Below are 21,645 nucleotides of genomic sequence, written 5' to 3' on the forward strand. Positions count from 1 at the left end.
TCCTAAGGCTTCCTGGGTGTGAGCCCTGTCCCAACCTGCCCAAGGTCATCTCCCCTTGACCAGGGCCCCTCCCCACCTGACCTTTTATCTGTCGCCAGTTTCGCGGAATTTCTTTGGACAGACGTGACGTCAGTGTGGCCAGTGGTGGGAAAGGTCACTCTCACGGGCCCTCCTTCCTCTTCCCACCCGGCCTGGAGGGGGTTGGGAAGGTACCATCAACCATGAACATAAATATGAATACAAAATGAACTTGAAAATGACAGGCTATTAATTAAACAAATCTATAAAAATAGTTAGGACATAACTCTGTTCAAATAAATACGAAATAAATAGGCTCCAAGCAGTGTGACCCCCTGCATCAGTGGAATGTGAGGCTGGTCCCACTCTGCCCCGACTGGGATTGGACACGAATCCCCAGGGGCTCGGAAACAGACTTTTTAATGCAGTCGGCCAGGCTCTCTACCCTCTTTGTCTTCCCTGTGGAAGCACAGAATGTATCCGTCTGTCCAGCTTGTCCTTCTGAACAAAAACCCTGAACACCTTTTCCTTCTCTCATCGGGGTGCACAGATGCGGGGCAGCGGCTGCCCCTTCCCGCAACTCTGGGATGCCCACTCTGTTCTCATTCCAGAGCGGGGACAGGGAGTTTTGGTTCTGAGCCGGCTCCAGTCCTGACAGAGTCTGGGGCCAGCTCAGAGCACCAAGATACGCCCTGCCAACCGCCTCCCCACCCGCCGGCAGCAGGAGCAGCAAGGGGCCAGCACGCACCTTCCGGGAAGCCACGCGCCAGAATGCCAGGTGGCCAGTGGAGGTGCTGGGCCCTGTCCCCTGAATGCACACGCACATCCAGGGGCCCGTCTGTCGGGGAGCTCAGAAGCCAACAGCAGGGCTCAGATGAGGGTGAGCACAAAGCCAGACTCCTCCTCCCTCTGGCTGGCACAACCTGGCCAGAGGGGACCCTGCAGGCCAGGAAGCCAGGCCCCCTCGGACCGAGGGGGGAGGGGCGAGCGCGAACATGGAAGCAAGACGGGCACGGGGTGGGCGCCCGGCAGGCCAAAGGGCAGGGCCCGCGGCTGGTGGTCTGGCTGCGCGATGGAAGAAGAACGAGGCCAGCTCCGGGCCCTGCCATCCGGCAGGCACCACTGGAGACGTCGCGTCCCTGCGTGCACATGCCCGTGTCCTGCTGGCCCCTGGGACAGATGTGCCGGCTGGCCGGGGTCAGCAGGACGCAGCCGGTGGGCCTGCCGGGCCCTCCCCCACTCCCTCGCGGGCGCATCCCAGGCTTTTCACAGCTTGGCTTCAGTCCGCTTAGTGTTGGCACATTCACAGAATGGATGGCTGCGCACCCCAGGGCTGCGGGCCCGGGATCCGTGAGTCCGTCGAGCAAGGCGCGGCTGCCCCTGGCCTATCACCGCGACTGCACACCCAGGGTGATCTTCAGGTTCTCGTAGACCACGTAGCTGATGCTCACGGCTGGGATCACCTTCATGAAGTTGGGGGCCAGCCCCCGGTACAGGCCAAAGGCCCCCTCGGTCCGCAGGATCTGTCTGAAGAGGCTGCTCATGGTCACCTCTGGAGCACCCTCGATGGAGGCTGTTGTGAGAGACGCACGCATCAGGGCAGGCCAGCTCCTCCCCAGAGCACCACCTGCCTCGCCAGGGGAGATGGGCCCCTGGGGACTGGCCCAGAGGCAGCATTACCTTGGGCTTGCATCCGGGTCCTGACCAGGGCCAGTGGGTAGCTGGCCAGCTGGCCGCAGGTGCTGGACATGGTGCCGCAGGCCAGGAGCACGAACACGCCAGGATCCGCGCTGTTGACCGCGTAGCGCTGCAGCCAGGCGTTCTTGAGCGTCTGGAAGGGAAGGGGGGCCGGGGCCCAGGGGCCGGGGATGAGCTGAACGGCCTGTGAGCTCCGAAAGAGCTTATGAGGCACAACGAGCCAGGGGTCTGGGGGTGGGGCAGAGTCATTGGATCCGCACAGGGCACATTTCCTTGTCACATGGGATCCTCGAGGCCACTGTAACCTGATTCACTTGGCCTGCTCGCCTTTTGTTTCTGCTGTCACTGGGGATTCCTGGATAGGACAAGGAGCGGGCATGCGGCAGGGCAACACCCCATTCCCCACCCAGAGAGCCTGACTTCTGTGGTCTGAGGTCTGCTGGGGGCCCAGTGAGCCCTCCTAGCATCGCAGTCTGGTGGTCTGCCCACTTGAGTCCCCGAGGGTACAGAACCTGGGGGCTGCTGGGGCAGGGTGTGTGGCAGGAGACCGCAGCAGAGAACAGAGGGGTCTGTATCCATCCCCCAGTGTCCAGCAGGGAGTGAGAACAGGTTGGGGGGCGGCAGCTAGGAGGGGTTTCTGAATCCCTGCTACTGGGGCAAGGGGCCTGAGCCCGCTGGGGCCTCACCTCGTAGACGGCTAGGTCTATGCCAGCATAGGGGATGATGCCCAGCATGTTGGGAACATAGCCTTTGTAGAAGGCGGCCACCCCCTCTCTGGCTAGGATCTTCCTGGCGCAGTCCAGCATGCCCGAGTACTGGCCTGTCTTGCGCAGGGCCATCCGGGTCTTCAGAACCTGGAGGACAGAAAAAGGAGCAACAGGAGCGTGAGCACGGCCCCCTCCTCCTCACCCTTAGCCCCATGAGCACTGCCCACTCTAGGACCAAGACGGTCTCACCTCCATCGGGTAGATGCTGCTCTGGGCGATGGCCCCCGCCAAGGACCCAGCCACAAGTCTCTCGTGAATCCTCAGAGCCTCCTGGTCGCTCCCCACGAGACGCTTGATCTAGAGCAGAGAGCAAATGAATGGCTCTACCCCAGAGACCAGCACAGCTGCCCCAACCCCAGGGTTCCTCCCAGAGCCAAGACCTGGTGTCCCTGGCATGTCTGGCCCTGGCCAGAAATAGAAGGAACTGGCCCACACTGGGGCTGGCAGCAGAGTGGGGGCTGGACCCAGCTGCCTGCCTCACCCCAGTGTCCCCTGGGTACAGGGGCTGGCTCCAGCTTCTAAGCCATCAGCAGGACAGGGACCTCGGGCCAGGGTAGCTCAGGAAGCAGCTGACGACAGGAGACTCGCCTGGGGAAGCCGGGTCCTCACCTGCTCGTAGGCCATAAATTTGATGGCCGACTCGGGGGCAATTTTGAGGACATTGATGCCGTTGCCTCGCCAGAGTGATTTGGCTCCACCTTCTCGAATCATCTGCGTGAACCCGCCCACGATGCACATGTTGTTGCTGCGGGAGGCGTGGACCTGGGGAGGGAAGGATTAGCGGTCAGAAAGAACCCCAGAGCCGGGCGGTGGTGGCCATCATGGGACAGAGAGCCTCTGCAGGTCTGCACACTGGGGCCAGCAGGCAGCTCTCGCCTGTCGGGGTTCTGAAGGGTAACTTGGCACCAGGAGACGCCGACAAGGATACCCTAGGTCTTCATGGTGTACTGTGTGCAGACACTGGGCCAGAAACCCATGCGGCCACTACTTTAAACCCATTTTATCCAATGGAGCTTTTTTTTTTTTTAAGATTTTATTTATTTATTTGAAAGAGGGAGCGAGCGGGCGAGCAAGTGAGAGGGAGCACAGGAGGGGTGAGGGAGAAGCAGACTCCCCGTGGAGCAGGGAGCCCAATGCGGGACTTGACCGCAGGACCCTGGGATCATGACCTGAGCTGAAGGCAGAGGCTTATCCAACTGAGCCACCCAGGTGCCCCTTAACAGAGCTTTTTATTATGGAAAGATTTCAAACCCGTACAAAAGTGCTGAGATACATAATGGGCTTTCACGAACCCACAACCAGCTTCACTAATCCTAAAACTACGATCACTTTCAGGCCCATCCCTGGTACGGTCACCCACCCACGGGCTGCTTTGCATCTCCTACCGCATTCCCAGGAATTTGGTGAAGAAAAACCAACCCAGGAGGCAATCTGGTCAAGCCCCTTGGCTTTTACAGAGGAACGAAGTCCCGGCACTGAAGTGACTGGCCCAAGGTCACACAGCTGTGAGGCCAAGACCCCCGTCAGGTCCTATCACCTAAAGCTCTTCTCCCCAAACCATTCTGCCTCCCCACTTCTGCAAAAGAAGGGAGTTCATGTTTAATAGGCTCAGGAGGGCAAGAGGGAGAAGAAAGGGTGGCACCTTTTCTTACTTCCTTTCTTTTCTTTTTTTAAACAATTTTAGATAGTGGGATGCCTGGGCGGGTCAGTCAGTTAAGCATCTGTCTTTGGCTCTGGCCCTGATCCCAGGATCCTGGGAGGGGGCCTGCTTCTCCCTCTGCCTGCTGCTCCCCCTGCTTGTGCATGCTCTGACAAATAAACAAACAAAATCTTAAAAAAAAAAAAAAAAATTTTTTTAAGGTAGTCAACCTATAACGCAATCGTGGTTTCTGGAGAACTTAGTGATTCATGACTTCCCTACAAGACCCAGTGCTCGCCATCCAGGAGGACCACACCTTTTCCAAACAGGGCTCAGTAACACCAGCACTGGCGCACAATCAAGGGACCAAGGGGGGTGACGAGACATGTTTAGGTGACACTGAAGTCCAACAGGGTGTCCTCATGCAGGCCAATTTCGCAAGCCTGTCCCTGACGTGGGCCTAGCTTATCTCTGCCCTGTGGACGTGGAGGTGGGCGCCTGGCCAGGGTAAAGGTGTCTGGGCCAGGCAGGGGTCTGCTCGCACCCACCCTGCGTGCTGCCTACGCAAGATATGCCCAAGGAAACAGGTTCCTGCCACTCCGGTTCTCACTGGCTTCACCTGTCCACATTTCAGCCCTGTAATGTGACCCCTGGCTTTCCTGCCCCAGATACAATGAAATGTACCACGTGCAAAAGAGTACTTGGACCCGGATCTCCTGTTGCCCTCATCTGAGCAGTAATTCCAATCGAACTTACTGGATTAGAAAAGGAGGAACCCCAAGAGCGCAAGACAAAGGAAAAGGAAACCAACCCACTGAGGACCCACGGGGTAGGAACTGGGTGGTCCGAGGCCTGTTTTGCTCCGTACCTGCATGAGCACCTTCAGCCTGTCCAGGGGCGCCGTGCAAGTTCTGGATACGGCCCCCGCCCCGCCTCCGGCCACCAGGTGTCTCCACCACATCCCCGTCTGCCTCTCCTCCACTGTGAATTCATCAGGGACTGTCAGATTCTCACCCACATCAAAGATCTGCAAGGAAGACCCGCAGAGATAAAACAAGCAGGCTCCTGACGCCTGTGGCCAGGCTGCTGGCAGCCAGCCAGGTCTGGAACCTGGCACCGACCAGAAGAGCGGGCCCCAGGGGCCATGCTGATACTGACAGTGCCCTGGGGCCCAGGGTGGGGGGCTGGGGGAGACTACATGGAGGTGTTGTGATCCGTGATCCCTGCGTGAGCCCTGCAGGGGCCCAGGGAGAGGATGTGAAAGCGCAGCTGGAAGAAAGCGGTTATAAAACCATTTGGCCTGCCTTTCAGATATGGCCCCTGTAGGAATGGCTTACAAAGACTTTTCAGCCCAGGATCACAGGCTGCCTGCGCTGAAAGGGTCAAGTCAGGGGTAAAAATTCTGAAACCCGATGTGTAACCAGATCATGCTGGCAGAACATTGCATAAGGCCTCGGCAAATATCAGAGGGCCGTGAGGCCTACGTAACAGCTGCTCTCCTGGGTGGCATCCCGCCTGGTCAGAGCCTGCTCTGCTCCGAGGCTGGGACATGCGCCGAGCTGCAGCCACCTGGAGAGCCAGGGGTGGCCTGGGGTGAGCCCCTGCCCCGGGCACCGTGGCAGACAGACCAGAGGCGCGCCGCCGGCCTCTCCTCCCAGAGCGGGCAGTCTGGGGTGGTGAAGATAGCAAAACGGGGTGCGCGTACCCTGAGTGAAGGGGCTCGCTGGCAGGGGGTCAACACAGCCATGACCAGGGAGGTGCTTATGGGCCTTTCTGAACAGCACCGCTGACAGGGGTGAGAGAGCATGTGCGGGACTGTGGGGACATTTTAACAGAGAGAGGGGACACCAAAAATGGGGTGCTGGGGGAAGAGACTTAATGGCTCTGTTAGTCCTAGTAGAGTGTCCCCGCTGCCTCTGCGCATGTGGGCTTTGGGAGAGTAAGCAGGAGTGGGGAAGGGGCAGGACTGGGGAAGGAGGATTTGGAGTGGACCCTGAAGGATGGGCAGCAGGACAGGAGGGCCTCCGGGGCAGAGGGAACCCCATATCTGGGAAGTGGTCAGGCTGCCAGGCGTGTGGGCGCAGAGGGCACACCTGGAGGGCTCCTGGGGGGCTGGCGGAGGAGCCGAGTCCCCTTCTGAAGAGGAGGTAAGGGGGCTGATGCCCAGAAAGCAGACGTGTGATCGGAGGAGGAAGAAAGCGCCTCCACACCCCGGACCCCGGGCCTCACCGTGGAATGCTTCCAGTACAGGATGATCTCGGGGATGTTTTCCACAGGGTGCAGAAGGTGGTAGTCTCGCCACTCGTTCCAGTCGATGGTCATCGTGCCGTTTTTATCCATGCTGCAAGACAAGTGCACGCTCGGATGCCTCGGGGTAACAGGCCTGTGTGTCAGCTGCATGTCCCCCAGCCCAGACGAGCCCAGGGCAGGCGCTGGGCCACCGAGGAAAGCACGGGAGGTGCCTCTGCCCCAGTGAAGAGGCGAGGTGACTCCACATCCCACTTCGCACTGAAGCGAAAGCGGGACTACCCTGGCCCACGAGAACCCCATTGTGGTCAGGCACAGAGGTCAAGGAGGGAGGGAGTCACCGGGGTGACACGGATACTTACTAGGTGACAGGGCCCCAGAAGTGGCCCGTTCGTATTCTGACAGACAGACAAAGGAGGATGCAGAGGAGAGAGGAAAAACACAGATAAGTGCTCGGAGCAGATGTTAGTGAAGCAGGCACACACCGCGGCCCAGCGCCCAGGGAGCCGGCCAAGAGGCAGCTGTCCCCGACCAGCCGCTTCCGGCCCCAGGGAGCCGGAAAGATGCAGGCAGCAGCCCTCTGAAAGCAAATCTGCACTGATTTCCTGGCTGAGCCACTCTGCTCTCCCGGGGGACCAGGGGGAGCTGTCTGGGGGACAGCACACCTGACTACAGGGTGGAGAAAAAAGTCCGCATTCCCGGGGAGAAGTCGGCCCTGTGCGGGTGCTGAACCTAGCCCCTCCCCTTCCCCACCAGGGGAGGCTGCTCCTTGTTTGCCTTTCACCCACTTGAAATCCCCCCAACTAGTCTTTTCTCTTCACGGGTCACCGGTGAGCGGGCACACTTCCAGGTGACCTGTGACTCTGGCCTGGGACTCAGGGAGCAGCTGCTTCTGGGGAGGGGCTGCCTGCTCATGGCGTCAAACCACTGGAAGCCAAAGTTCACAGCAACTGGGTCAACACAGTGAATAGCACCACGCAGCTGGTCCAAGAACGTCTTTCATCACACGTTTGTTAAACCAGATAGAGGCTGACGAAGCTCTTACCTCTTGAGAATCTTCTCGGCCTGCTGTTCGGATATCTTGACTCCCAGGTCCCGCAGGGACTGCATGATCTCCTGGGCATCGATCCGGCCTGCCGACAAGAAAGGCTTCAGCCAGGGGCCAGGCCCGCCCAAGGCCCGAGCCCGCAATGCCGCTGGCCCTGAAGGCAGCGCTCACCATCATTCTTGCCCTTTTTTTTTTTTTTTTTAAAAAAAAGATGTTATTTATTTGACAGACAGAGATCACAAGTAGGCAGAAAAGCAGGCAGAGAGAGAGAGAGAAGGAAACAGGCTCCCTGCTGAGCAGAGAGCCAGACGCGGGGCTTGATCCCAGGACCCTGAGATCATGACCTGAGCTGAAGACAGAGGCTTAACCCACTGAGCCCCCCAGGCGCCCCTCACCATCATTCTTCTTGTCCAAACTCTTGAACACCAGTCTCAGCTTCTTCTCGTGATCCTGGAGATAATGGACAAACTCTTCAAAGTCAAGCTGCCCATCGAGGTCTTTATCTCCAGCTTGCACAATTTTCTACGAAACAAAAGTTAAAGGTTTCGTCCTTGAGTTTGTGCCTCAGCTGTTCCTTCTTCCTCAGGGTGCCCCATCCCCAGGAAACAATTGTGCCAACTTGGGAACAGAGGTGGCCCCAAGGACCTGAGGCGCTTCCTCTGCTCTATTCCCCAAGCCACCATTTGGATCCCCAAGGCCTGACCAGAACCTAAGGCAGAAGTCCACCTTGCTTCCCTCATAAGCAAAGAGGAAAAAGGCACCCCTGGGAGGTGCCCTTCAGACACAGGCCAGCAGTGGCCAGCTTGGCATGTTCTCATCCCAGGTGTCCTGAAGACTAACTTACTGTACAACCAAGTCAGCCGTGTGGCTCCCCTGCAACCGTGTCCCTGGCAACCGGCCTCAGCCTGCATGCTCCCTGCCCAAATGTGGGGACAGCCTTGGGCGCTCCAGACGCCATCAGGAATGCTGCAGCTTGCTTTTTATCCCCAATGTGGTACCGGCCCAAGAACAAATGGGTGACCAGGATAAAGGTACGGGGGCAGGGCTGGCCCCTGCCAATGCCTGCGTGGCAGAAACACTGCCAGAGGACCCCAGTAGGAGCCAAGGGAGACTATTCTTGGGTATGGGCTTATGGGCACTGCCGGCCTCTGATCACGGGGGAGCCAGATGACATAACCGACCCAGCTTCCTTGAGCAGGTACCAAAAAGCAGGCCAACTCTTAGTAGTTTCCAGACCCAAGAAGGCTTGAAGAGACCCCTTGGACAGTACTCTGTACCTACTCTTAGAGGCGAGCTTGGTACAGTGGCTGCCGTTTTGTATTCTCAGCCCCTGGAAATTCTCCCCAAACCAGTAAGCCCTTGGCCTGTGCCACAGGGCCTGCTAAATAAAGGCGTGACCCCTAATACACTGCTGAATCCTCTCAAGCAGCTCTAGGAGGCAGATACTGTCATTCCCCCTATTTTCACAGAGAAGGAAACAAGCTCAGAGAGGTTAAGTAATTTATCCAAGGTTACACAGCCAGGGTGGTAGGCAGGGTTCAAGCTGGGCCTGTTGGGACTCCAGAGCCACCTCCCTGGAAATCCTGCTGCCACCCTAAAAGTTAATCTCAAGAAGGTGGGGGACACACATGAGTCACTGCAACCTAGCAACACCCTAAAATCTGGACTGAGAACCTCCGAAGGAAAATGGTCATAGTTTTCCTGTGTTGCCCAATTCTTTCGGTGAGAAACGGGCTCACTAGTCACAAACCAGTATGGCTTTAAAAGTGTCTGAGCCAGGGGGTTTGGAAATGGATGGACCATTGGTGAGCTGGTGCTCTCCAAGGACTATGATCATGGTTACTCTCTGAACCACCTGATGGCCCTGTGTGACTGCTCAGCCACTAAGGGTACGAGGAGGAGGCCTGGACAGACACCATGTCACCTAACATGATCCAAAGAACAATGCCAGGGGTGTGGCTGGAATGTGAGACAGAGGCTGGCACATATTTTATCTGCTATCTGGAGTTAACTTCCTGCCGACATCTGTGCTCTCCGCCAAGAATGGTACAAATTACATATAGGGTTATCGTTCTAGATTTATGGCAGGAGTGGAAATAGAATCCAGGAGGCGAATGTTAGGCACAGAGCTCTTTGGTATCTGGGCTGCTCTGCCACCAACGCGATCCACGTGCCTTTGTGGGGGTGGGTATCCTGTATGCAGAGAACCCAAGGATGCGTTCACTGCAGCTGACTTCAAGACATTCTCAAAGTCCTTGCTTCTACCTCAGAACCACCTGGCCTACTTTCTGTCTTCTTCCTAGGATATGCAAACCACCATCCCCGGCACACCATCTGACCTCCACTGCCATGACGAGCAGTGGTGGACAGCACAAGATTTGATTAACAGATAAGTCAGGGTGACTCTTTCGGAGGCAAGAGGACCCCCCTCTCCGAACCATTTCCTCATCTTTAAAATGTCCTGATTTCTGCTGCCCACCCCTGCGCAGAAAGTTAGTCTGGCAAAGCTTCCCCCTCCCCAGGACACAGTCCAGCCAGGCCAGCTCCAGCCTCCATGGCTCCGGTTTCAAGGCCTGGGCCTCCAACAGGAGCTTCTCTGCCTCTCCCTCCCCCACTGCTGAGAAAGGGCCCCACGGTGGCTGGGCTGTGCCCCACTTCGCAGCCCTGCATTTCTCTGGAACTCCCATCAACCTCCCCCCAACCCCAAACCCCGGCGTTAGAATTCCTTTCCATCTCCCCAGGTTTCTTCCCAGTAATTCCGGCCTTCCTTGGAAGTCATATGAAAGCCAGTCATTCACGTGAGGTGACGTGACATAACCCCTTCCCGGCTACAGCCACATGACAACTGGGGAAAGGACTTGCACATTTCAGACATTCTTTCCCTTTGGCAGAGTTGGGGAGGGGTGCAGTTCGCGCACGCGCACTCGACCACCACTCCAGCATGCACGCGGCCCTCCCCGGCAGGCGCCCGCCGCTGCCCCAGACCTGCTTCCACTGGCGGTAGGTGGAGAACTCCTGGGAGGGGATGAAGACGCTGAGTTTGAAGATAGATTTCAGCTCGGCGGGGAGCCCCTTGGACTCGAAGTACTGGAACTCAGTCTGGGTCTCCCCGATGAGCGGCACGTACAGGCACAGGCAGAGCATGCTGACCGGGAGCCGGGCGCGCGGGGCCAAGGGGAGCCGGGGAACGCAGCCCCGGCCGCACACCTGCTCCAGGGAAGCCGGGGCCGCAGCTGTCATAAGCTACTCGGGCCCTGCCCTTTTACTTAATTGAGAAAAGCCGGCCTGGGGGAAGTCCTGCCCGCAGCCAATGAGCGCCGGCCCCGCGAGGAGGCGGCGATTGCTCAAGCGGAGGGTGTAAAGATCAGGACTGACGTCACGGGTGCCCCAAGTTAACTCTTCGGAAACAGGCCAGGCGGAGGGAGAGTTGGAGTTCGGACCCAACGAACCTTCACCCTCCGCTGCCAAGCCCTCCAGATGAACAAACAGCCCTCAGACTGTTTTTCCACAAGGTCCCCAAACGCGTCACACAACACAATGGTTTTCTCCCCTTTGTCAATCATTCCCAGCAGAAAAATTAGTGGAAGTACTGACGGAGTCAACGATCACTGGAAGGGGGCCCAGTTTAGCTGTGAAGGTAGAAGCCAGCGGTGGCTGCGTGGGACCTGGGGCCCCAGTAATCCTGCAAGTGGCCCCACGGGGGCCTTGGGCCCATTCATCCGCAGGAGAGCTGCCCCAGAGCCGGCTGAGCCCTGGACTTGGACTGCGTGGGCCACCAGCCTTCTAGCTGATTCGAGAGACCTTTTCCAGGCCACTCTGCAATGTGGGCACCTTGGAAGCAACCGATTCCCCTGCAGGTTTTCTCTGGGGTCCTGCAAGCACCCAGGAGCTGACATGATGAGGGCAGAACGGCCCCTCACCAAAGGTGGTTGTGTGAAGGGACTCCCTAGAAGCACTGATCTGGGGGCAGCCGGGCCCTCCTGTAAGACTCCAGACACCTTCAGAGCCCGCTCTCAGAACATTTCTAAGTTCAGTACAGTCCAAGCTTTCTGGCCTTGGTCTTCTGCTATTCAGGAGGGAAGTTGTAAATTTCAAATTAATTAAATGAAATTAAAAATCCAGTCCTGAGTTGTGTGACCAACATTTCAGGTACTCCGCAGCACATGGACTCACTGAGCATCTCCACCACACAGAAAGTTCTATTAGGCAACACGGCTCTAGGATACCCCTTTGATGTAAGGATAAGAGAAAAAAATCTCAGGTCCTGGAAAGTCACGTTTGGGATATCACTTAAGGGTGACCCTCTCCAAGCCAGCCTACCAGCTCTACATCACCCCTTCCCCACGGAAGATGTCAGGAGATCTGTGCTGCGGAGGCAGACCGCGTCACAGAGATGTTCCTTCTATGTGAACCACTTCCTAATATAGACTAAATCTCACTACCATGGATAAAAATGGATGGTTATAATTTGGAAATCACCAAAGTAAAAGGAACTTCTTAATTTGCTCAAAAGCTTCTCGTTAAGAACTAGAGAAAAGGATTTTAAAATAAGATGTTGGATGGGGCACCTCGGTGGCTCAGTTGGTTTTGATTAAGTGTCTGCCTTCAGTTCAGGTCATGATCCCAGGGTCCTGGGATCCTTGCAAGGGGCTCCTTACTCAGCGGAGAGTCTGCTTCTCCCTTTCTCTCTCCCTCTGCCTCTCCTCCTGCTCGTGCTCATTCTCAAATTAAAAAAGAAAAAAAAATATGTGTATATATATATATATATATATATATATATATATATATATATATATATATATATATATATATTGGGGCGCCTGGCTGGCTCAGTGGGAAAAGCAGGTGACTACTGATCTCTGAGTTGTTGAATTCAAGCCCCACGCTGGGTGTAGAGATTAAATAAATAAAACGTAAAAAAACAAGATGTTGATGCTTAAATGCAGCATTATGAAACATCTGAGTAACGTACATGACATGCCAGCCCTTCTGAAAGAGATCTGATGATGAGTTTGTAAAGAAAGGTCTTGGGCTGCACAGGGAGGGGCCAGTGAGGAATCTGGAGACAGCTGGGGTAATCCCCATCTCTGCTCAGCCTCCACCCAAGTCCATGGCACTCTGCTATCTCTTCAACTACCCCATCCAGAACTTCTGGTTCAGGGCTATATTCATGTACAACTTATCTCTGCTACTGGGGGGGTCCTTGAAGGCAGAAGGCTATGGTTTTGAACCTCTGTACCTTGACTTGCTCATGGAGGGTGCTGAGAAAGAGCTTCTGAATGAGTGAAGCCAGTGGCAGGTCTTTAAGACCCCAGGAAACAAACTTGACCGCCCACGGTGAAGACCTAAAGTGTGTTTTTCTGAGTGTCTGCAGTTGCCGGGGCATTTTATCCACCTCAACAAGATCATGTATTGTTCTTGGTCCTGGGATTGAGCCCCACACTGGGCTCTCTGCTCAGTGGGGAGCCTGCTTCGCTCTCTCCCTCTCTCAAATAAATCAAAGCGGGGAAAAAAGTAGGTTCACATTTATAGGGCTGGCTGGCTGGGTTGGCAGAGCATGTGACTCTTGATCTCAGGGTCTTGAGTTTGAGCCCCATGTTGGGTGGAGAGATTACTTAAAAATAAAATTAAAGAAAAAAGGAGGGTCACATTTAAAAATAAAAGAGCTACATTTTGAAATGCGGATCTTCCTTTGTTAAATTATTCGTGTTTGCCTCTGAAACAAAAATAAGCCAGAGAGGGTACCTGGGTGGCTCAGTGGGTTAAAGCCTCTGCCTTCGGCTCAGGTCATGATCCCAGGGTCCTGGGATTGAGCCCCGCATCGGGCTCTCTGCTCTGTGGGGAGCCTGTTTTCTCCTCTCTCTCTCTGCCTGCCTCTCTGCCTGCTTGTGATCTCTGTCTGTCAAATAAATAAATAAATAAAATAAGCTAGAGAGATGCTGAAGGTATCTCATTTTACTGATGACTACAGTCATTCCAACACAATATGGCAAGCATTCTGACTGAAAAGTTGTTTCAACTTGGAGATGCTTGTTTCTTAATAAACTGTATTTTTGAAATCATTCTGGTAAACAGAACTGCAACGCTGAATTTTTCTTTGTGTATTACTGAGCTTTCTTTCTTTCTTTTTTTAAAGATTTTTATTTATGGGGCGCCTGGGTGGCTCAGTGGGTTAAAGCCTCTGCTTTCGGCTCAGGTCATGATCCCAGGTCCTGGGATCGAGCCCCGCGTCGGGCTCTCTGCTCAGCAGGAAGCCTGTTTCCTCCTCTCTCTCTGCCTGCCTCTCTGCCTACTTGTGATCTCTGTCTGTCAAATAAATAAATAAAATTAAAAAAAAAAAAAGATTTTTATTTATTTGACAGACAGAGATCACAATACCAAATAAAAGTGAAACCTATATTCTGTACTTTGGGAGAAACTTACTAAAGCATTATCAAATAAGAGCACCTGTTTTCTAGCGGGGGGAAAAAACCAGGATGAAACCCTGATTGTAATAAAGCTCATTACGCCACAGACCAATGGCATCATGGGGTCAAGAAATGTCCTACGCAAAGCTCTGTGTGTGCTTGTCAAAATGTTATTTTACAATGCTAACGTTAATTCTACTCCAACGTTAATTTTAAGGGTGCAAACGTATTTTCATTGTGCAACTGAGACGGAGTCCAACAGACGGTCTTCATTGGACAAACGTGAATTGGTGTTTGCTTATTTATTTAAACCACCCCTCCTCCTGAGTCTCACAGGTCACGCAGAATTCCACTTGCGCACAGAAATTCTGGAAATTCTGCCCAAGTGAGCCAATCTCTAGGTACCTGGGATCCATGGTGAATGCTGTATTCCTGAGGTTATAGACAGCGGGACCCACAGGGGGTCCTTGGGTCGCCCCTTAAGCTGAGATGAGCAAACAGACTCGGAGAGGTGACCTGGCTCACGCAGGACCCAGCTCTTGTTACGTCCATGTAAAACGGCGCCCAAACCTGATACTGCAAAAAGATTTTCGAAGTCGGTTTCCAAAGAAAGCCTGTAAGCCTGACGCGGAGAATTACAGTAAGTACGCAAAGGTCATACCGGAAGGTGGCAGGTATGTGGGAAAGGTGTGACCGGAGTAGGTTCAGGCTTAGGCTTAGCTAGCAAACAACACAAGAGCCCATCAGTGTCACAGCTTCTGACCGCACAGAGGGAAAATACCAATATGAAAGATTAAAGCAAGGCTCGAGTTCGCTTCCTCCCGATTAATGCCAGCTCACAGCGCCCTGTGTCGTCCCTGCGGCTTTTCTGCTCTTTTTGCTTATTCTAATTTTGTGACCCAGATCTACTTTCGCTGGTCTCTGCTGATGTCCATTCCTGTAACAACTAACATACAGAAGCAGTCCCTGAGGATCCAGTGCTATCAGGTTCCATGTCCTCTGTTAAGACAGAAGTCCCCTGCCTGGCATCCTGTCCCCCTTGAATCCACCAATGCCACTACAAGTCGTCCCTGTTCTACCACGCTGGTTCAGGCGCCAAAACAGGTGCTTCCTGTCCGTGCAAAGCACCATGAGTAAGAACAGGGCAGGTAGAGTACCTTTGGGAGTGTGGCATTAGGTCATAAGGTATCTTCTCCCTCCCCTGCAATGACTCAGACCAAGCCAAAAATATTAATATGGGAGGGAGCCCTGCCAGGCTCTGGCTTTTGGAGCCCCACCCACCCATAAGGCTCTCGAACCTCACTGGCCAGTGCCGCGGGAGTGTCATTTGATGATGGGGTTGCCATGACAGCCCAGGGTAGCCAGTTTCCAATGAAACCTGCCTACACTTGGCAATTAGATGCACAATGAGCAAAACTCTCGGAGCTCCTGAGAAGACAGCCCCTCAGGATTTGCAAGCTTGAATGCCGCTGAGGGCGCCTCTCGCTCCACACTAATGGCTTTCTTCTCCAACTGCAGATTAACTGTAAGACAAAGATAAAGGGGGAAAACTGGAACAGTTCCTAGAATAAAAGCCTGCAGGAACCTGACTCACCAGCAGACAGATTTCAAAGGGGGAAGTGAGGGCAAAACAAAGTAGCGCCGTTGGAGAGGGGAAGCTGAGAACCCAGGGGGACGTGTCTATACGGTTTCCGCAGTGTTCTCCTGAAGGAGACAGCGAGGCCAGGTCCCCTCGGCCAGTGATCAAAACCCCCAAGCCCACCGTTCAGAGTCACTGCAGCCGGCGGGCAAGGCCACACACTGCAGGGACATGCTAGTCTGACTGTCAGTTTATCCGCAAAAGGCTCCCGCTACCCCAGGTCTCGGTCTATCCGCTTTTCAAGAGTCCACATTGCCCAGAGGTGCCTACTTTCTTGCTTCAAACCAAACTGCTGATCTGTCGCCGTCCCCACCGCTCCCCAAGCTGATCCATCTCTCTTGTGGGGAGAGTGGGTTAGTGAAAGGTGTAGGTTTCTGGCTCAGCCCCAGGGCCCTTGACTGGCGGGCCAGGATTGTGAAGCTGTTCAGAACACCAAGTCCTGATGTGAGGCCACCCCAGGGGAGGGCTGGCAAGAGATGCCAGGATGAGTTTGGGAAATGGAGCAGTCCCAAAGTCCAGAATAGGCGAATTTAGAAGGGAGCCAGCCAATCCCTTGATCCCTCGGCCAGAAGGCAAGGAGGTCTGGAAATATAAAAGCTCCTTACAGAGGAGAGCACCACTGCCATTTCTGAGCTCGTTCCAGGATGACGGAAAGGTAGAAAGTGACAGGGTTCGAAGCACACGTCAGGGAGAACACAGACTCTGAGACCCATGCTGATCGGGAGGAGGTGGGTGGAGGGGAGCAGCGACAAGGACAGCGGACGGACAGGGACACAGAGACACACGGACAACGGACGGACAGGGACACAGAGACACACGGACACCGAGGCTTCTCCTCTAAGCTCACACCTAAACGACCACAGAAGCTGTGGCATCCAAAGTCCGTCCCGCTGAGCAAAGGATAACAATTCAATTCAAGCCAACATTTTGGGGAAATCTACAATGTGCCAGACACAGGGAAGAACCTCTTTTCCTCTTCTAGTTCATTTTTGTCCTAAGGAGAACAGATTCAAAATAACCAGAACTCAGGAGGTCAGCAAGGTCGCTCCTAATGCAGGCAGGAGAAATCCAGGGCAAATCGCACTTCCCAGTCTAATCCCGAGAACGCTACTGGTCCCATTAAGACTGCTTTCTTAAAGTGAAGTGAGGCAGGTACAGGGCAAAGTCCCACACAGATCAGGGGTGACATCTCCCTACCCCCTCTGTAACTGTTTAATCCTGGGCAAACTACCCAACCTTTCCGCACCTGTCTCCTCATCCATGAAACAGGGGTGTTTACTACTTACCTCGGCTCTTGGGGAGATGAGGTGAGATAACCCACGCTCAGAGCGTGAGATGAACGGGAGGTTCTAGCACTCAGTGGACCCGCAGAATGGGGGCACTGGCCTCGGTACCCTGAGACTCCCGCCTTTCCTCTGACTCCTCCTCCCACTGCCTTCCTTGCAGACCCAAAGGCAAGGGGTCTGACCTTAGGGACGCAGGACAAGCTGGCCCTCCCCAGCTGCAGGCAGTTGGGCTAACTCTGAAGATCCTCCCTGCATTGTTCAGACAGGCTAAGACGTGTAAGACACACTGTCCTAGCTGGTCCCTTCCTTTCAAATGGCTCTCTGGGGCCAAAGTGACAAATCCCAGCATAAATCCTCTACTGCCTTCAGCCTTCCTTCCCCAAATGGCCACACCAAAGCAGTCATGGTAGGGTGATAAAGCTTTTACCGTGGCCACAGGAAGATTCTAGACTGAAGACTTAGGCTTCTTCATTGTCTAATACTTCTGCCCAGCCTCCGATACCAAACTGATTGATCTCTAATTCTTCTCTTCCTCCCCACACTCCAGTTTTCTCCAGGAAACCGATCCTGGACCAGCCCCTAAAGTAGGAGGTCCTCGAGGTTGCCATTACCTTAGGAAACTGCTCTGCGGGTCCGACCACCAGCAAAATGGTGGGTCTCTTTTCCGTGGCCTCAGCCCTTCCGTCCTGTTTCCCCAAAAAGCTCGACATCTGGTCTCCCCGAGCTGGAGCCGGGGTGCCTCTGACTTCATTACTGGTCCCCTCTCTGGAGCCTTGGCACCCAGCGCTAGGGAGAAAGCTAGACAGAAAATGCCACAGCAGCTGCAGCATCACGGCTTCCTCCCAGTGTCGCCGGCGGTGACTGTCCACTTTGGAGGAGGGATGTGATCACAATACCAAAGATCTCTGGCTACACGGCTGCTTGGAAGGCTAGCCTGGGGAGCTGTATGGCTGAAAGCTCTGCATGCAGTGGCTGTTTCCTGCTCTTTCAAATTTGCTAGCACGGCTGTCCTGCCTGGCCTGAGAAGTCACTCACTCTGCGAGAGCCCCGCCACCAGGCTGCTGGCAACGAGCGCGAGCTTCTTCAATAAAAACTCCCCTTTGCAGGTAGATGGTGATCAAATGTGTGGCTTTTTTTCCAAAAGGAAAAAGCAATAGCCCCACTGATCTCTCCTGGAGGCAGCAGCAACTTGGAGCTCCCAATTATGCAGCAGTCCTCGCTCCACTAATGATCATCACCCCTGCGGGGACCCGAGCACCCCGTCCGCATTCTCACTGCAGCGGGGCGCGGCCAATCGCCTCGGCCGACACTGCCGAGTTCATTCTCCCACCGGCAACGTCCCTCCAATCACGGGCCGCCGATTCCCTGCATGCGGCCGGCGGTTCTGCAGGGAGGTGCCGATGGCAACCTCCAGCCGCCGAGCCTCCTAGCTCACAGAGTCCTCCCTGCGCTGGCGCCCCTCAGGAGCCCCCCTCCCTCCTCTCCCACGACATTCACCCTTGATTAACCGGATCAGGAGACCCTGGCAACACTTCCTGACCCATCTAGCGACACTCTTCTCAGCTCCATTATCCCTTTCTCTCCAACTGTGCGGAACACAATGCACGCCAAACCAGCTACTCCTTCTCCCGCGTCTTCCTCTGCACCATGAGCTGCTTGGGGGACTGAGTCCCACATCATTCTACCCCTAGGACCCAGAACCAGGCACAGATGCAGTCTGTAGACTGGACTGAGTCAATGTTCATGAATAAAAGGGACTTCATCTTTGGGCATCTGTTTCTTAATTTACCAGCTGACAAATGCAGGGACCAGTATCCTTCACAAAAGTCACTCTTTGATACGGTGTTCACAACCATTATTTTAAAAACACAAACACCAGGGGCACCTGGGTGGCACAGTCGGTTAAGCATCTGAGTCCTTAGGCTCAGGTCATGATCCTGCCAGAGTCCTGGGATCAAGTCCCACACCCGGTTCCTTGCTCGGTGGGGAGCCTGCTTCTCCCTCTGCCTGCCGCCTGCTTCTGTCTCTGCTTGTGCATGGGCTTGCTCTCTCTCACTGATAAATAAGTAAATAAAATCTTTAAAAATGTATGTATATCTTTTTAAATGAGAAAAGCAAGGTGCAGAAAAAAGGGGATAAAAGCTACCATTGATTTCTCAATGTGTATTTAACAATCATCTCTGCAAAGACACACTAAAAATTGAAGAGACAGTCTGGGGCCCTTGTGGGTTTGAGGGGAGAAAGTCAGGTGGGATATTTATTTTCAATGAACAGCCTTAGATCTTGTGAAACTGAATCACACGCATGTTTGACCAGGGATGCATACATATGAACATTCATACAGTTACTTAAAAAGAAAACAGAAGTGAAAGTAAGATGGTGAAGCTTGGTCTGAAAACTGAGGGGCCAGTGTCAGTTGCCCCATCATGGACATAGAATGACGTCATCTCAAAGTAGTTCTGTGCATTGCCTGCATATATAGTCTTTGGAGCCAGAGCCCAGGTTTAAATCCTGGCCATCACTTACTCCTTGTGTGAATGACCTTGGTCATGTTACTTTAATTCTCTGTGCTTTAATATCTGTATTTGCAAGATGGGGATAGTAAAAGAACTGTATTGTTACTTCACAGAATTGGTTAAAGCCTAAATTAGGTAATTCTCTCCCTCTGCCCCCCATAAATCTTAAAAAACAGTACATACTAGCTTTTTTATTTTTTTAAAGATTTTATTTATTTATTTGACAGAGACACAAGTAGGCAGAGAGGCAGGCAGAGAAAGAGGAAGGGAAGCAGGCTCCCCGCTTTACAGAGAGCCTGATGTGGGGCTTGATCCCAGGACCCTGGGATCATGACCTGAGCCGAAGGTAGAGGCTTTAACCCACTGAGCCACCCAGGTGCCCCTTTAAAGATTTTTATTAAGATTTTATTTATTTACTTGACAGAGAGAGATCACAAGTAGGCCCAGGTGCCCCTATTTTATTTTTTAAAAGATTTTTATTTTTAAGTCATCTCTACACCCAACATAGGGCTCGAACTCACAACCCAGAGATCAAGAGTAGCATGCTCTATTGACTGAGTCAACCAGTGCCTCCATACTAGCTATTTTATTACCCAGAAAATGACTGTGAGTTCATTTTGTAGTTTTAATTATACATAATTATGCAACTATGTCATTTTAATACCAAAGAAGAGTCAGCCCAGAGCCCCAAACCCTAAACAAGTAATCCTTTCATGTAGATGGATCTTGTTTTTAGGCACTGAAGACCTGGTGAATTGGACATGGTGGTGTTTTGGGCCCCCACCTGCTAACACAAGAGAAATCCCTTTCGTAGGAAATTATTGGCGTTTCATTTAACGGACTCTTTCACCCCACAAAACTGAGTAAAAATCTCGGGGGCTTCCAGCCAAGATGGAGTAACAGGGATGGAGGAGTCACCTTTCTGCCCACAGGCAACCAGAGACATGACTCCTGAGAGAGCCCCACACAGATCAGATAAGGCAGGCCCTGCAACCGTCCCAGCTTCCTGGCTGGAGTTTCCAGGCTACAGCGCAGGGAGCGGGTACCCGGGCAGAGCCCAGCAGTCCCCCCTCAGCAGCCAGAGCAGGACAGCTACTGGGGAGGAAGGAATGCACAGACAGCAAGCTCTGGGGAGCTGCTTAGAGCGCCCTACAGTCATGACGCAGGTATGTGAGGACACTGATCAAAGGTGGCAGAAGAATTATCCAAAGGCATCCTGTTCCCACCAGCCAGAGAGGAAAAACCTCATAATCTAGGGAGGGTCAGGAAGGGTTTGTAGAGGACTTCACCTCTGTACTGGGGCAAAACTGGCCCTCAGCTACGTGCTGTTCTAGCCCCATGAATAAAGCTTTAAGCAGAGAACCGTGAGGTCAGATGGTTTCCAAATAGCTGCATTCCAGAAAAAAGCTCAAGAATATTCATAGGAATACGAGTGTGTCTAGCACCCAACAAGATAAAGTCCACTAAAAAAAATGAACAGGAATGCAAACTAGCAGGAAATGAGCCACTATGAGGACAGAGATCAAGCAGCTGGAACTGGCCCAGAACTGACATGCACTGGACGCCTGGGTGGCTTAGTTGGTTAGGCGTCTATCTTTGGCTCAGGTCATGATCCCAGGGTCCTGGGATCGAGTCCCGTGTCCGGCTCCTTGCTCAGCGGGGAGACTGCTTCTCCCTCTGCCTGCCGTTCCCCCTGCCTGTGCTAACAAATAAATAAATAAGATCTTTAAAAAAAAAAAAAGAGAGAGAGAGAAAGAATAGAAACGAAAGTACAGTTTGCGGGAAGGTGCCTTGGTGGCTCAGATGGTTAAGCGTCTGCCTTGGGCTCAGGTCATGATCTCCAGCTCCCTGGGTAAGCCCCATATGGGGCTCGCTGTTCAGCGGGGAGGCTGCTTCTCCCTCTGCCTCTCCCCACTGCTGGTGCTCTTTGTCTCTCTCGCTCAAATGAAAAAATAAAATCTTCAAAAATATTTTATTTTTGAAGATTTTATTTATTTATTTGACACAGAGAGAGATCACAAGTAGGCAGAGAGACACGCAGAGAGGGAGAAAGGGAAGCAGGCTCCCTGCCGAGCAGAGCCCGATGTGGGGCTCGATCCCAGGAGCCTGAGATCATGACCTGAGCCGAAGGCAGAGGCTTAACCCGCTGAGCCATCCAGGAACCCCTAAAAATATTTTAAAAAGAAAATACAGTTGGTCCTTGAACAATGCAGCAGGTTGAGGCACCGACCCTGGCACAGTCAAAAATCTACTTCTGACTCCCCCAAAACTTAACAGCCTACTGTTGACCAGAACCCTTACTGATAACATCAACAGCTGATTAACACATATTTTGTTTGTTATATATATTATATACTGTAGTCCTACAATAAAGCTAGAG

The 21,645-nt window shown here is 53.5% G+C and overlaps 1 protein-coding gene across 11 annotated transcripts in view; it reads right to left on the bottom strand.

Annotated features, from left to right (window-relative positions):
- Positions 1-536: 536 nt before the first annotated feature.
- Positions 537-21,645, bottom strand: part of SLC25A25 (solute carrier family 25 member 25) — a 33,456-nt gene continuing 12,347 nt past the window's right edge. Inside the window, exons 1-11 of one of the 11 annotated variants that reach the window (XM_059141912.1) lie at positions 17,361-18,003; positions 7,813-7,939; positions 7,415-7,502; positions 6,732-6,767; positions 6,352-6,463; positions 4,991-5,149; positions 3,093-3,245; positions 2,673-2,780; positions 2,403-2,570; positions 1,699-1,849; positions 537-1,591 (exon numbers count right to left, since the gene is read on the bottom strand). In XM_059141912.1, the coding sequence (XP_058997895.1) occupies positions 1,407-1,591; positions 1,699-1,849; positions 2,403-2,570; positions 2,673-2,780; positions 3,093-3,245; positions 4,991-5,149; positions 6,352-6,463; positions 6,732-6,767; positions 7,415-7,502; positions 7,813-7,939; positions 17,361-17,579 (1,506 nt within the window). In that variant the 5' untranslated portion in view covers positions 17,580-18,003 and the 3' untranslated portion in view covers positions 537-1,406. Of the gene's footprint in view, positions 1,592-1,698; positions 1,850-2,402; positions 2,571-2,672; positions 2,781-3,092; positions 3,246-4,990; positions 5,150-6,351; positions 6,464-6,731; positions 6,768-7,414; positions 7,506-7,812; positions 7,940-10,402; positions 10,991-16,749; positions 16,773-17,360; positions 18,004-21,645 lie in introns of those variants that run through there. The other 10 variants (XM_059141909.1, XM_059141914.1, XM_059141904.1 and 7 more) reach the window with 10 other exon arrangements.

The sequence above is a fragment of the Mustela lutreola genome, chromosome 12 (genome assembly GCF_030435805.1).
Source record: "Mustela lutreola isolate mMusLut2 chromosome 12, mMusLut2.pri, whole genome shotgun sequence".
NCBI classification, from domain to species: Eukaryota; Metazoa; Chordata; class Mammalia; order Carnivora; family Mustelidae; genus Mustela; species Mustela lutreola.